This window comes from Scatophagus argus, chromosome 11 (assembly GCF_020382885.2).
Source record: "Scatophagus argus isolate fScaArg1 chromosome 11, fScaArg1.pri, whole genome shotgun sequence".
Lineage (NCBI taxonomy): Eukaryota > Metazoa > Chordata > Actinopteri > Scatophagidae > Scatophagus > Scatophagus argus.
In genome coordinates, this window is record NC_058503.1 from 15,461,768 (window position 1) to 15,477,215 (window position 15,448).

A 15,448-nucleotide genomic window follows, 5' to 3' on the forward strand; every position below is an offset into this window, starting at 1 on the left:
GGAAAAAACATCACATTTAAAGATTTCAAATTGTTCTCTGGCAAACTGTGATTGATCTTTTTTCAGTTTGAGGATATTTGTAAATATTTGTAGGCTAAAATCAATGAATGAAAATAAAAAGATCAAATACTGTGAATTATTTTATTTATAAGGACATGACACACAACAATCAAAACAACAGTTTAATCAGATTGTTTACAAATCATAACATATTGCAAAAAATCTAATCATATGGGTTACTTGACCGAAATTACTCAGCTACAATTAAAGCTGCACATTATTCATAAAACAAGTTCACTCGACCCAACAAGTTAGAGACCATGCAAATAAACCTTACTGTCTAACTTGAGATCAAACCATACAGTGAAGCAGCGGGGCTTCCTCGTCAAGTTCTTTAAAACGTAAGAAAAGTCAGAAGCTCAGACTCGAGGAGATTCCCGTCTGCATTTCAAAGATCTTGACACAAACGACTTGTACAGAGATAAATGAGGGTAGCAATATTAACTGCATATGATATACTGTACATATCAGTGCCATAAATGACATGTTTCAAAAATAGTTTTTATCAAAAAGTTCATAATTCGGATCTTTTTACACAAAACAAATATTTTTTTTTTCTCTAGCTTATACAAGGACACTTATGGCCAGGTTACTGACAATAGTTAATTAAAAGGAAAGAAAATATATAATGCGGCTGATATTATTCATGAGATACAATACACTGAAGCAGAATTAACTCATCTGCACTGTGCTTTCAATAACTGCTTACTGTGAAGTGGGTCGCTAGTGGAATATTTCAACCACAAAACGTATGTGTTTGAGTTATACTCCATCAAAAACCCTACTTTAACTGACATGACACTGACAGCCAGAGCTGCTGAGGTTACGTATTCGATACAAAAAAACAACAAAAAAAACATCAAAACAAAACAAAACAAAAAAAAAATGGTGAAGTATTACTTTAAAATCAAGTGAACATTTTCTGGGGCTGGGCTTTTCATTACCACCGGTACAGCTGTATACAGTAAATCAATCAACTGCATTGAAAAAAAAAAAAATCACTTTAACCAATCATCAATAAAAGTTTCACTTTTCCTCTGGGGTGAGATGTATATACACAAATCTCAGAAAGCCACATCTCGTCAGCAAGTGAAACAGATTCATTGTTGATTGTAATAAATGCCGGAGAACTAATTAACGTGCCTTCCGCTGACAAGAAGTGTCTCTTGCACAAGATTCGTCACTCTATTGACACAAAGATCTAACAGTACTTCTCGGAACATAAAAATATACAATGTATTTACAGCAGAATATTTTCTATAAATTCTAGTGGGAATGATCAATGAGTAAAAAGAGCATGGTTGGTGATTAACGTACTTGCCGTCCATCCCTGATTGTCAGTAAAATTGTAACAAGAGGGAGCTTAACATCAGTTTTCAAACCCAATTCGATGGTGCATATAAAAACATATTTTACACAGTAGCACATCAGACATCACACATACATGTACACATGGAAAACAATCAACAGTGTGATGAAGTACAGAAAGGACTTCACTCAATCATATTTTCTTCAACAAGGCCTGAACAGATGTGGCTTACAACTGAATTCTGAGCAAATAGGTGGTAATTATCAAAACTACAGATATCTGAAACATAATTCTGTACTCATATACACAAACTGAAACTCAATTAAAATGCCATTTCCTTCGAACCACAGGTAATAGTTTGAAAATTAACCTCTGTTATATTTCTTGCAAAAATACAAAATATGATGGGCAAAATTAAATAAAGCTCCCAGATCTCAAAGTATTACAGACAGAATAGTTTGATAGCTTATGTGTTTGTTGTTATTGTGCAAGTGGAATGAGTAGCCTTAGAGCACTGCGTAGGAAGAAACAAACACTCAAACAGGAATGAGTAAAGGAAAGCTTGGAATATTTATATATATATATATGCATATATATAAAAAAAAAAAGACGTGGCTGCAAAACTAATAAAACTGGAAACCTAAGGACCTCATTTCCTCATGTACTGTCTCTCATAATCTAATCCTTAATAAAACTTTGACTTTCACTCAATTCGAGGGGGTCTAGTCCCTTTATTTTGCCCCAGAAACTGTGCATTTTTCAAGAAGAACAATCAAAGTAGTATAAAACGGCATCTACAAGAGCTACGTTTTAAGTGACGAAAGAAAAAAAAACATCTAATTACACACATCCAACACAAGGGTTTCCGCTGACAAGTCAGTCCCAGAAATCTCATCTCAACTCCACTGTGAAAGCAATACTACATTCCCTGTAGTGAAAAGTGTGCAAATTGTGCAAAGGATTAAGCACAATCTTTTTAAGTAAATTCACTACAATTCATCTATACTTCTGAAGGAAATTAAGAATTATCCTGCAACCATTACATGTGTGCAGCTATTTGATACCCAAATCTTTTTGGGGGTTGTGAGGAACTTTTACAACTTTTTACATCTAATACATCCCAGCCTTTTTATTACACAGCCTATCCTGCACTAGAGTCACATTTGTAAAAGAATCAGTTTCAAGAAATTCAAAGGGATTGCATTAACCCACACAATGTTAAACAAATGATGAATGAGAACTATAATTTCTTCCTTTTGGCCATCATGCCAACAAAATTAGGCCTAATCTCTCAATGGAAAATAAATTAAGATTCCATATCTGAAAAATACAATCAGTTTAATCTTTACTGTGGCATTCATAACGCATAAGATGTGAAAACACTCATTTCAATTGACAGTAAAGTCACTTCAATGTAAAGCGAAGCATCAGTTATGATCTAATCATGGTGTCATTTCAGTAGACAATATAACAGGAGATATACAGCTGGAATAAAAGGGAGGTAGATGCAGTAAGAGCAAAATGGCATACATAACTAGGGGCCCATATTTCAATAAGTGGAAATGTTGCATAAAGCAGCAAGTGTTACTTGACCATTTTTTTGTGCAAGGCAAACTGATTGACAAAACAATGAAGGTAAACTCTACGACCTCTACTCGCTCCCTTGTATTACACTTTGGTCACTTAATCTTTTAGTGTACATTCTGGAGCAAGAAATATACCCAAACACAATTACAATCCATTTTTTAAAGGGGTAATGCTAATTATGATTTATCAATTTTCAGTATTTTAAATCTATGAGGTTGCGCTTAACAACAACAACAAAAAAAAACAAAAAACCATTAACTTGTTTTAGAACAAAATGCTTTTAAAAAGTTGCAATGGGACTTGTTTTGGCAAAACAGGACACATGAGATAAAGTGCTGCTGAAATTATAAACAGAAATGCATCCCTCCACGCACACATACACCTCTCCCTTCAGCCAAAAGTTTCACTGGATGAAACATCAGGAGAGGAGTTCAGTTGAGACCTTGTCTCAGTGACTCTGACTAAAGGGAATTCTGAGAAATCTGTGCTGTGTCCTCGAAGACTTAATTGTCCATTGGCAACAGTAAATTGTGAGGAGGATCCAGATCTTGACGCCTGGAAATGAGATTTGAAGTTCTGGTCAAAGGAGCTAATTTGAAAAGTCTGCAGTATGCCTTGTGAAGAGTCTGTCTTTTTGGAGGGCGAGACCTGCTCCAGAAAGTCTTCCTCCGCTGGGGACACTTCGGAGGGAGGGGTGGTCTCATCACCTGAAAATGAAAATGAGTGCTGGGAGTCCCCGACCAGTAATCCAAAGTGAGGTTTCTCTAAAGTGGACCTTAGTGGAGAACTCATCCCTGATTTGAACCTGCTGGGGGAAGGAAACTGTTTCTCAGTGGAGAACAAAGGTTGTCCAGCTAAGGTGGGGTTTTCAGAGACCAAGCTGAGGCTCTGGCTGGTCAGGTAGCTGTCGTTCTGGCTGGTCCTCTCCAATGCTTGCTGGAGAAACTTGGAGTACTCTTGCAAAAGGCTGACCTTCTCAGTAGCTGGCTGAGCCTGGACACTAGAAGCTCCAAGGCTCTCCACGGGGCTGCTCTCTGAAACATCAGAGGAGTTAATGGAAATGCTTGATGTCACCTCTGTGTCGGCCACACTGAAGGAAATATCTGACTGCCCATTGGCTTTGTTGGAGTAATGGTCCAACAGCGTCTGAAGAACCTCATCTGGCAATACGTTCTTGTCATGTGTTGCTTTAATATCCGCGTTGATGGGCTGAGGCTCCAGAATGGTGGCAGGGACAGTCTCGTCGATGACAGTTGACACAACAGTTTGTGTAACAGGCGGCTGAGAAGAAATGCTGCTCGTGTTCAGGCTATAATCCCGACTGCTGTTGGCCACTGCAGCCTGAAGATAACGTTTCTTCTTAAGAAACTGCATGGCGTCATCGTAGTTTGTGCTGCTGGTTGCTGGCTTCGCTGGTCCTCCTTGAAGAGTTTCAACTGACTCGAGTTCGGTGTTGCTTTCTACATCCAACAGGCCTTGCTTGTCCACGATTTCGAAGGTGTACTGCGTGACCTTCGTATTTTCTTCAAAGGAAGACAACGTGGACAAGCAGGGAGGAGTTTGTTCACTGGACTGTTTAAGACTCCTCTTGGGGATTTTCTTCAGAACTAGTTTGGGAGAAGTAGTGTCTTCTGTTGACACATCTCCCTCCTGGTTTTGACTAGTTGTTTCTTCAGTGAGTTCCACAGAATAGTCTGCAATCACATACTCATGTTTGACTTTGGAGGGCACAGCATAGAGAGGTAGACCTTCAATTTTACTCCGCCTCTGCTCCTCCTTGTCCACCGTTTCTACAACAGTGACAACGTTGCTATCTGTCTGGGCAGCAGTGGAAGCACCTGAACTCTTGTCTGCGCACTTCTGGCGCTTTTTCTTGGGCAATGAACTCTCTTTGGCAAGAAAGGGGAGGCCTAAAGAATCTCCTTCATGCAAAGGCCCAACTTTACCAGCTGCCTTGTTGGTCTTTCTCTCTCTGTTCTCATGACACATTCGCCTGTGCTTTAAAACTCGGTCTGTTCTGGAGAAGTACTGTGGATAGAGGATGACATATGTTTACTCTATTGTACAAGTAAAACAGTAGTGATAAACCATTGGTAAGACAATACAGAAAATTCAATTTAACACTTTCAGTGGTGCTCATAGTGGTACTCAATATTTTCAGTGGCCTCTCTGCTAAAACTCGACTTGCTAATTTTGCTAGTTCTTATTCTTGTTCTACAGCAACCTTGACATGAGTGACATCAGTTTTATTTCATTACTGTATCTTTATTTTTCTTTCCTACTCACTTAATTACTGGGTTATGGTTACCATTTGTCACAATTCACTCTACATCCTGCATTTCAGCCCAAGTAAAAACTAATAATATGAGCACCACTTCAGATTTTATGCTGTTTCAAATACCTATGTTTCCATTATATTCATTGTGTTAGTTTTACTACTTCCAGATACAAAAGGAAACAAAAACAGGGCTTACCTGGTGACAGTAGTCACACTGGTAGGGCTTCTCTCCACTGTGAGTCCTCTTGTGTCTCTCCATGTGGTACTTCTGAATGAACCTCATCCCACACTCATCACAACGAAAAGGTTTTTCACCTGAACAAAAGAGGAAAAAAGGAAAAAGACAAAGATGAATCATTTGAGACTTAAACAACTAAAATCTCAGTGTAAGCTGACCGACTTCGTTCTTCACTCACCAGTGTGGATTTTCTCATGTCTCTGGAGAAGATATTTCTGAATGAAGCGCATATCACACTGGCTGCACTGAAATGGCTTCTCACCTTGGAATAATGCATATAAACCTCAGTGTATATCACAAATAACAACCATCATCCACTGTCAACTTTTATTTCCAATTTCTGAGAAATGGAGAAATGTAATTCAGTAATTCATACCAGTGTGAATGAAGACATGCCTCTGTAGATGGTAGTTGGTTCTGAATGCAGCGTTACAATGAACACAGATGTGACACTTGGGGTTTTGTATACCTAGTGATCCATCCTCATTGATGCTGAGAATCTGCAACAGAAAAACAAAGAAAAACATACAGTAATGTTTGTTTCACTCTCACAGCTGCTACTGCGAAAATTCTCACACATATGCAAGTTAGGACATTTAAAATTTGTGATTTCTGAGACAAAATTGACTTGCACCTTTGCTGGCGAACGCTGCTTCCTTTTTTTCTTCTTGGGACACATCATCAGGTCTTTCACTCCTTTTTTGTCCTTCTTTATCTGGAGCGGTGGCTCTGACAGCTTCAGTTCCTGCTTGATGCCCAGCTGTAAAAGTAGAACCATAGATAGGGCAAGACATTTAACACACAGCATATGACCTTCTTTAATGCCCATCCACCCATCCAGCAGCTAAACCAGGTCAGACAGGTGCAACAGGGCAAGTGCTCCACATGTGTGAGAGGACCTCACCGCGGAGCAGCTGCTCCTCCACATTTTAAGAAGTCAATTGATGTGGTTCAAGCATCCTCTGCGGAGGAGCTCTGCTGGATGCAAAATAGACCCGAGAGAAACCTCAAGTCATAGAATGCCTAGGACATGCTGAGAAATCACATCTTGCAGCTGCTCTGGGAGCATCTGCACATCTGCCATCTGACTTATTTTAAATGATGCTGCCACATTCCAAGATTTAAGCAAGTGACTTATTGATTGCAATTTTTTTTCTTACAGAAAATAAACACTGGCTGAAACTTGCACGCTTTTTTCGGCCTTTGTCAGTGAAAAGACATCAGACTCTGGGTGCAACATGAAACACAACAGTGAATAAGGTGATCCCTCATTACAATAAATCATCCTTAACATTGAAGAATGTTATTTTCCATGATGTTCTGTGCGTTGACAGGCTTTGTACATTTATATTTATCATACATAATTAAAATGTTAAATACAGAATACTATTTCAGACTGCTATCTAACAAAATGTAATCACTATTACTTAAAAAGTCTTTGACACTACTTTACAAACCGGCACTAAACCAGTTCATTAGTGTCAACAGCAGCTAAGTGGGCCAAGGGTGTTTTTTATATATGTGCCAATACCTCAGTGAATTTTCAATACTGAAAGAACTGATGTCATCTGACAAACCTTGCATGGGAAGATTTGAAAGGAAACTCACTATGATGTTGTGGAAACCACATGTACAGTATCCACAGAAATAAACTCATCAATACATCAACTACTTCTTAACCAGCATGAACTCACTGGCATATGAAGCAAGTAGGGCAACTTATTGGTGAGTTTTAGGGGGAAATGCACTCCCACCTCGCCTCCTCCCTCCTCTTCTCCTCCTTCACCGTTCTTTGTTATCTCCTCCTGCATCATCAGCTGCTCCGGAGGAACCAGGTCATGTGTAACCAGCGAGCTGCCAGTCAAGTCCTCATCTTCGTCTTCATTGTCGTCATCCTCGGCCAACAGAGGGTGGTTTGCAAGTGATCGTTCCCCCAGAGTCATCACCACCAGTCCTCCTCCACCAACGAGCCCAACTCTCCCCCCTCCATCTATTCCTCCACTGCTGCACTTCAGCAGCATACCCTCCAGCTTGTCCTCAGTGTTCATCTTACATAGAGTAGTCTGTAAAAAAAGAAAGAAAGAAACAGAGAGATGACCGGAGGATGTTGTAAAGCTAAATGTCAAACATGCATAGGTGTTTTAGTTCATTTGACATGATATGAAGGCACATGTGAAATCACACACCACAACCAAAAACATCAAGGGACAACAAATGCCCAAAATATTTCCATTGTAAATCTTTATGTGAAAATAGCAAAGATTCTGGAGTCCAAATGATTAATATATAACAAGGATAGTAAGCTTACACATCCCACAGTTAGCATGAGTTTTACTTGCCAATTCACTGGTTGCACATGACGTGTTTTAGTACTGTCTTAGAATATGACTTTTTACCTTGCCAAAAAAATTATGATCCCACTCATTTCAACAGCTACAGTGTTGCCCAAAGCACAGTGTCAACACTTGTAACTGGGTCAGCTGTTGCTTCTGTGATCTTATCTTACAAAATGTTACTTTCTATACGGTGTAAACTGACAGCAAGTATTGTGAAACAACTCAGAAAGTCAAGGGTTTATTGAAATAATACGCCGATTTTACGAGCCGTAAAATGTTTGAAGTCATTTTCTAACTAATGCAACGTTACTTGACTCATAAGCCAGGCAGAGTATTTTATTTAAATATATTTCTCTCAAAGACGGCTAAATATCAGTCTACGTTCACAACAGGACATACCCAGAATTGGGCGAGTAGCTAGAAAACCAGCTTTATGTTTTTACTGCAACAGCACACTGCTGTTGTTGTACTTAACATGCCGTCACATTTCAACCAGAACTAAATAGTTAACGAGCGATCACTTGATCTTAAAACGGTAACACTAGCTAACGTAGCACTTGTGGGCCGTTTGATTAACAGGTTTGACACTGTACCTAGCTAATATATACTGACCCGAGAGTAGTGAAACGGGTAAGTAAGTAGTTGTCACAAAACACACCAACAACCACTAAGTCCCATATGTAAACACACTCACTGTGTCACTTAGGTTAAGTGGGTTATGTCTCTCGCTAGCCAGCTAGCCAGTCGCGCCTGTCACATCGCATTTACACCGGCTGAAGAAACGGAGGACAAGAGGCGGATATGCCTTCAAAATTAAAGCTCGTTCATCACTTCAACATTACACTGCTTAGAACAAACAGAATAAACTTTCCAACTAAGCTTAAAACCAATACAGATACATAATGCTCTCTCACAACCTCTGTCGAGTCAATTCGATATGTCGTTATAACTGATTTAAGACTACCCTTACATTATTATAAGTGCCTCGCTAAATACTTTAATCTGAAGGCTGCGACCGGAAGTTTAACTTTATCTGCACTTCCTTGACAATTCGGCAAACCTTTACGGCCTGTTTGAAGCTAGTTAGCTAACTGTTAGCAAATCGCTGCAAACATTGTTCTGTCTGTGTTGCTGTAATATTTTGCTGTCAACGCATCCTTACTACATTAGACGCGTCTTCCCAAAAGCAGTAGCATAATTCAACAATAATTTCTAGCTCGCATCAAACAACACAGACGTGACAAAACACCAACGTTACTTTCGTTTGCACATTTCACCAAACTTGTTAGTAGGGCTACTTCGCTTTGGCGCTAGCGCCTCAAGCTTCCTCAGTCACTTTGCAATATAGGCCACAATATTATTGCCTGCTAACTAGCTAGCTCGCTACTAAGACAACTAATAACATACGTGTGATTAGCACAACAGTGGCATAGTAACTTTAAGATGCATAGTTTATTCTTACCTGCTACGCGTCTTAAACCCGTATAGCTGTCATGATTGTTATGCAAGACGTGTAATGATGGTGTGCGGAATAATCAAATACACCATCACATTTCGTGAAGGCATGAAAATCTTTATTTGTCGCCATCTAGTGGACACCATTGGTTAGTGAGCCGTGCGCTCCTGATCGCTGCTGTGGCTGCTCCCCCGTGTTTCAGTTTGGCGACCTACTTCTATACAAATTATCTTTAATTATTAGAATGTCTTAATTATTATCATCTGGCATTTCTGGCGTTTTTTGGTCTTTTTTTTAATTAGTCACTCGCACGGACATAGTCAGCATAGTGGCTAAATGAGATTTGTGGTCATCTGATATAGTCCATGCAGAAATTAAACACGACCCTATAGAGGCTACTTAAAAATGTGTTTCCATGCTGTCATGTCTTAACGTTTGATGTGATGTTTGTACATCTGGATAAAGTAGTAGGATATTTTCTTGCCAGGGCTAATTTTCTGAATTTAGTGGGTGATAATGTCAAATACAGAAGTGCCCTTGTGCGTTTGGTTTATATGTTTGCGAGAAAACGTACGTAAATCCCTCTTTTCATCAATGACCCTGTCATAGTTAGCTTATAATATTGTTTTTATCTCCTGCATCTATGACTTGACAGCATGTTTCCACGACGTCTTTGGACCGCATTTCCTTTTTAAAGGGATTAGTTAGTATTCGGCAACAGTATAAGTAGCTTTTATAAGATGAACAAAACAGCAATAAAGGGCGGGTCGTGTGGAGCTGGGTTTAATGCAATAACCATCTGTATTTATCTATTAATCCTTCGACTTTACAGATTTGTCACAAAAGGGATGCTGAGGGTCGTGATAAGATGATAGCCTGTCATGCCGAGCCATTACACACACACACACACACACACACACACACACACGCACACACACTCCGCTGTGAGGAATACTAATCAACCTGTTTGCCCACAAGTGCAGCAGCTCTGTGCGCAACTTAGGACTTCTGCGTCTAGAAACGTCTCTTTTGGATTGAACCCAAACCTCCACCTGCTGAATACCATCTATGTCTTTACACTGCAATCTTCTTTGAACGAACTGCGGCTGTGATCACTCCTGTCTCTCTTGTCTCTGTCTGTTCTGATGTGCGACAGACAGACAGACAGAGAGAGAGTGAATCTGGGGACAGACAGCCCACTCATGCGCCGCTTCTAGCAAGGGAAGCCCCCCACGCGTTGCGCGCCCGGATCGCCGGTATAAATTGGCGTCGCGGAGTGCGTGTGCATGCGCGTCAGGCTCTTAATGTGTGTGTCCGCGCACGACAAAGCCCCGGGCTCCGTCCTCAACAGTTGCTACCGGAGCGGCGAAGAGGAGAGGTGGAGAGCGAGAGAGACAGCAGACTGAGGACGGACGGACGCGGAGCTCCACGCCGCTCTGCCCGGCTCTGCTCCTGACATGCAGTCGCTCATCTCTCCGGTGACCAAGGCCATCCTCGTAGCGCTCTTCATCTTCGCCATACTCCTCATCCTCTATGTGATCCTTTGGTACATTTGCCGAGACGTGGACTGCGATCACGGCATTTGAGGATTCCGTTAAAGCGGGGAATAACGGGGATTTCAGAATGGGGTGCACAGAGGAGCCCGCAGAGCCCAGGGTCATCCCGTAAGTCTGCTGTGTTTCCTTTTGTCTAGTCTTTCTTGTTGTGTGTGCGTGTTTCTAGGTTATCTCTGTGTGTGTGTGTCTCTGTGTGTGTGTGTGAGAGAGAGAGAGAGAATGAGAGAGGGTGAGAGAGAGAGAGAGCGTGTGTGTCCCCCCTCTGCGTGTGTGTTTATGTTGTGCACGCATGTATTCCCGTCGTGCGTAATGTTAAATGCGCTCAGGTTGGAAGGTGATGGCCGAAGTGCGTCTCCACCGGCACCCGGTGTCCCAAAACCTAAATTACAAGATCCCCAAATTCGTCCAAGTTGACAGCGACCATCTATCAAGTGCTGCGCTTATGTGTTGCAGAGCGAGTGTTGTTACTGTCAGTGAATTCTCAAAGGTGATACAATGTCATCAGGAGGATGTCGAACTGGTGTCAAAAGGAAAACTGTGCGGGCGCATGTGTGGGCTCTACGGAGTATGAAGAGCGCCGGTGACATTGCGGTAAACGGCGTGGCTGTCCCTTAAGGTCAAGAACAACAGTGTTTACATTAGATTGCCAGTATTGTTTGCGCCCCCCCGCAGCACCACCACCACCACCACCACCACCGCCACCTTCCCTCCTCCGTAAATCTGCAGCATTAGTTCATATTCAGTTCATCTTGGTCTCAGAGGATGCTTCCACATTGGCATTTTGCATCTTACAAGATAACAGGATTATCTGTATTGGCTCCTGTGCGTCTTATTCCTAATCTGCCTTGTGCCATGTTTTTGGACTCCTTATCGTGAATGCCCCGCTAATGCTTTTACGCATAGCGCATTTATATTTCCCTTGACATCAGTGAGCTTGTTCAACATGCTATGTCCAATCTTAGTTTAGGAAGATGCTCCTATAATTACTTACTTACACACACACACACACACACACACACACACACACACACACAGAGCAACGCAGCATCTATTAGCCACGCTTAATGAAAGACTTATCAATATTGCGAGCACGTTGGCCCCCAATCTCTACATGCTGTCACATGGCCCATAAAGCCATTAAACATGTGAGGTATGGTTGCCATTTTTAATCGGAGTCCAGAGCATTTAGTTTTCATCTGCAGCATCTGCAAACCAATGGAAAATTAACAAATTGTGCTCGTTTTAAAGTGAATGATGTGAAGGACACGCCAAGGACATGTTGCTTTTTAAGAGGTTTTAGGACATTTAAGCAGGAATGTAGTTGGGCCAATGCAAACCGAAACCCAGTTTGTCTTTATTTGCAGAAAAGAGTTTAGAAATCTCTTCTCTAGAAATCTTTTTTAGGTTCCTATCAGTCTCTGTGATATAAATTTATGTTACACATCTCAATGTCACATCTCAAGGATGGCCTTTTCGCAGGGGAAAAGCATGACTCAGTTCCTTATAAAATATTAAAACTGGTGATTGCTAAACGATAATCACTGACTGAATGCTGTAGTTAAGCTGCGTTTTTATGGAGCACCAATTCACTATCTCACCCCCCGATAAACACCCCTGGGGATTTAAACAGCCAAGCATCACCCCCAACTCACACGTAAAATGCAAGTTTAAGCTTAAAAATTTTAAACCATCTTATTTTGAGCTATGGGCTCCTCACTATTTAAAAATCCATAAGCTGCCTAAATATCGGATGTAGCCATGAGGAAGAAACCCGTAGCCTCCAAAACTGTTGTGTGTACTCCCCTGCAGAGGAAAGGAAAGAGTGAAAGAGTGTGGTGGGATGACACACACACGCACACACACACACACACACACACAGACACACACACACATATAGATGGTAAATGACACTAATAAAAAGAGAGAGAATTAAAAAAAGGTATATGATAACAGTTTTTCTGTTTAAACAGTTGCCCTGGATTGTCTGTGTGTTAAATGTGTGTGTGTGTGTGTGTGTGTAAGGGATAAATAGGGGGAGTAACTTGTGTTTGAGTGACTATGTATGTTTGGGCAGTTTGTTAGAGAAGAACGGCAGTGTGTATGTATGTGTGTGCGTGTGTGTGTGTGTGTGTGTGTGTGTGTGTGTGAGAGAGAGAGTGCCTGGTCACGTGGGAGGGGGGGTTAAACACTGACATGCTCCAGAATGACAGATGAAAAAAAAAAATAAAGTGGAGCAGAGAAGGCTCAGCGGGACTCAGCATGGAGGACAGGTGTATCTGTGTGTGTGTGTGTGTGTGTGTGTGTGTGTGTGTGTGTGTGTGTGTGTGTGTGTGTTCATGCATACATGAGCATATCTGAAATCACTTAAGTTTATTGAAAATGTTTTCCTTTGTTAAACTGTGGAGTGGTGGTTTTTGAAGTGTGTTTGTGACCTAAAAAGTCAATTTGAGAACAATTCTGATCTTACACACATTACAGGACTGTTTAAAAATGACATACAATGACTTTTATCTTAATTTTTTTTTTTATGTATTTCTTCTGTTTCCATTTGTTAACTTTCTCATTTTAACTCATGTGTGAAATTCGCCCGTTGAATATGCACTAACGGAGGGACTTCTTACAGAATGCTTGAATGTTAATACAGCTTGATAGATCCAATTTGAGATTGAAGTCATGAAGTATTCAGGAATAAAAGTAAATTATTGATGCTTGAGGCGGTGGAGAGGGGATTTGTTAACCTATTCTGGCCTAAGAACCTTCATAAACTGCTTATGACAAAGTGTGTGTGAGTGTGAGTGCGTGTGTGTGTTTTGCCATTAACTCACATAACTTATCATGGAAAGAGATGCTTGACCCGCATGCTGATAAGTTCTGCAGTCCTATACAATAGTGCCTTTATGAAGAAAGAAACAATCAGAGGCGTGATTGTAAAAGTCGGCGTTATCTGTTTGAGATGCGCCGTCTGAAGTCACAGAGCAGCAGCTGCATCAGCAACTGATGGCAGAAGAAGCACATTTAATAAAGCTGCTGTTTGGCATTCACTGTGTATAATTCACGCTTTTATACATTTCCACTGTCAATATTTGTCCTTCAAGTTTTGAACAGCTGCACATACTATTCAGCATATTGATTAACTTGGCTGCACATGTTGTAGATCTTCATCATTGCATAACAAGAACAAACAAACAGCTAGTGATGCTTAAATTGATTAAAAGATCCTCTACACGCCTAATGAGAAATGTCTTCTCCTTATGTGTTTTACATACAAAATAATAAAGATAATAACACATCATAAACTAAGAGGAGCAGCATGTCGAATGGCTTCTACTGATTAACACCGTTTAACAGCACACTCTCTGGATGTATGTAAGCTCTTTTCTAGCTTGGAGGTCAGAGGTCAGGGTCGACTACAGAATAATCTTACTTATATGGATTGCTGAGCCAAACAATTATCTCCACGGCATACGCAACATATTACAGCTATTCAAATAGTGTAAAATGAGAGTTAAACAAGACTGAAATACTCACTGGACTTCCAGTGCGTGCCCTTGAGGATAACCTGCCTTTCACACTGATCTCATATTTTACATTATTCACGATGGTAGCCTAATGGTTATTTATTGTGTTTGAGCCTTAAAAATTTCAAGAATGAGAAAAGATTATCTTATGTATGATACACTTTTTACTATTGAATTCAGGTGTAGTACGGGGCTGTTTATCAGGGGTTGGCCTCGGCCCCTGACTTCCAGTGAAGGGAAATCTTAATGCTTCAGCATACCAAGACATTTTGGACAATGCTATGCTTCTAACTTTGTGGTAACAGTTTGGGGAAGGCCCTTTTCTGTTACAGCATGACTGTGCCCCAGTGCACAAAGCAAAGCTCCATAAAGACATGGTTGGATGAGTTTGATGTGGAAGAACTTCACTGGCCCACACAAAGTCCTGAAGCCAACCCCCCCATCAAACACCTTTGGGATGAACTGGAATGGAAATTGTGAGTCAGGCCTTTTGGTCCAACATCAGTGTCTGACCTCACAAATTCTCTGCTGCATGAATGGGCAAAAAATTCCCACAGAAACACTTGAAAATCTTGTGGAAAGGCTTCCCAGAAGAGTGGAAGCTGTGATAGCTGCAAAACTGTCTGTGTATCAAAGTCTCTGTTAGTGTGACGGTTTAGTGTCCAAATACTTTTGTCCACATAGCGTGTTTGATGTCCTGTAAAAATGTTGCTCTTCTAGGGTTAATTTACTGTTTTTAGTGGTTCACTTCCACTCTAAAGTACCTGACAGGTTAAAACAGTATGTTTGGTTTAACTTCTGAATGTCAGCTCTTCACTTTCAAAATCTGGAAAGTGACTTCTGAATTAAGATGTTTAAAACTTCTTTTAATACCATGCAAAGTGAAGTTGACAGTTTATTAAAAATGGCGGGGTTTGCCAGATTGGATATAAAATGCAAAAAATCCAACTAATTGATTTTAACTGAATTTGTAACAGATCCAATTCCTGGGATTTTATTAAGATTTTATCAACAATGCAATTTTTTCAGGATTTTAAACTTCACGTGGACTAAATGGACACATTTTCTATCATTAACAAATTTCTATCCAGCCTTGGTTGAAGTATTCAC

At 40.6% G+C, this 15,448-nt stretch overlaps 1 protein-coding gene across 4 annotated transcripts; it reads right to left on the reverse strand.

The window, feature by feature from the left end:
* Nucleotides 1-127: 127 nt before the first annotated feature.
* Nucleotides 128-9,420, reverse strand: znf148 (zinc finger protein 148). Of its 4 annotated transcripts, none has more exons than XM_046404963.1 (7): nt 9,271-9,420; nt 7,227-7,535; nt 6,107-6,232; nt 5,849-5,972; nt 5,651-5,734; nt 5,431-5,549; nt 128-4,984 (listed from the first exon to the last, which is right to left on the reverse strand). In XM_046404963.1, the coding sequence occupies exons 2-7, from the start codon at nt 7,518-7,520 to the stop codon at nt 3,347-3,349; spliced, it is 2,385 nt and encodes a 794-aa protein (XP_046260919.1). In that variant the 5' UTR covers nt 7,521-7,535; nt 9,271-9,420; the 3' UTR covers nt 128-3,346. The 4 variants fall into 4 exon arrangements, with proteins under 4 accessions (XP_046260919.1, XP_046260916.1, XP_046260917.1 ...); XM_046404960.1 differs by having other exon boundaries at nt 7,167-7,535; XM_046404961.1 differs by lacking the exon at nt 9,271-9,420 and adding an exon at nt 8,503-9,264 and having other exon boundaries at nt 7,167-7,535.
* Between the last annotated feature and the right edge of the window lie 6,028 nt (nt 9,421-15,448).

What these genes read in the sequence shown, in the direction of transcription:
- znf148 (XM_046404960.1), bottom strand. Translation starts at nt 7,520, where the DNA reads ATGAACACTGAGGACAAGCTGGAGGGTATGCTGCTGAAGTGCAGCAGT. An exon ending in CCTACTTGCTTCATATGCCA is followed by an intron (nt 6,233 to 7,166) that starts GTGAGTTCATGC and finishes CTACTTTTACAG; the next exon opens with CTGGGCATCAAGCAGGAACT. An exon ending in ACATGAGAAAATCCACACTG is followed by an intron (nt 5,550 to 5,650) that starts GTGAGTGAAGAA and finishes TCTTTTGTTCAG; the next exon opens with GTGAAAAACCTTTTCGTTGT.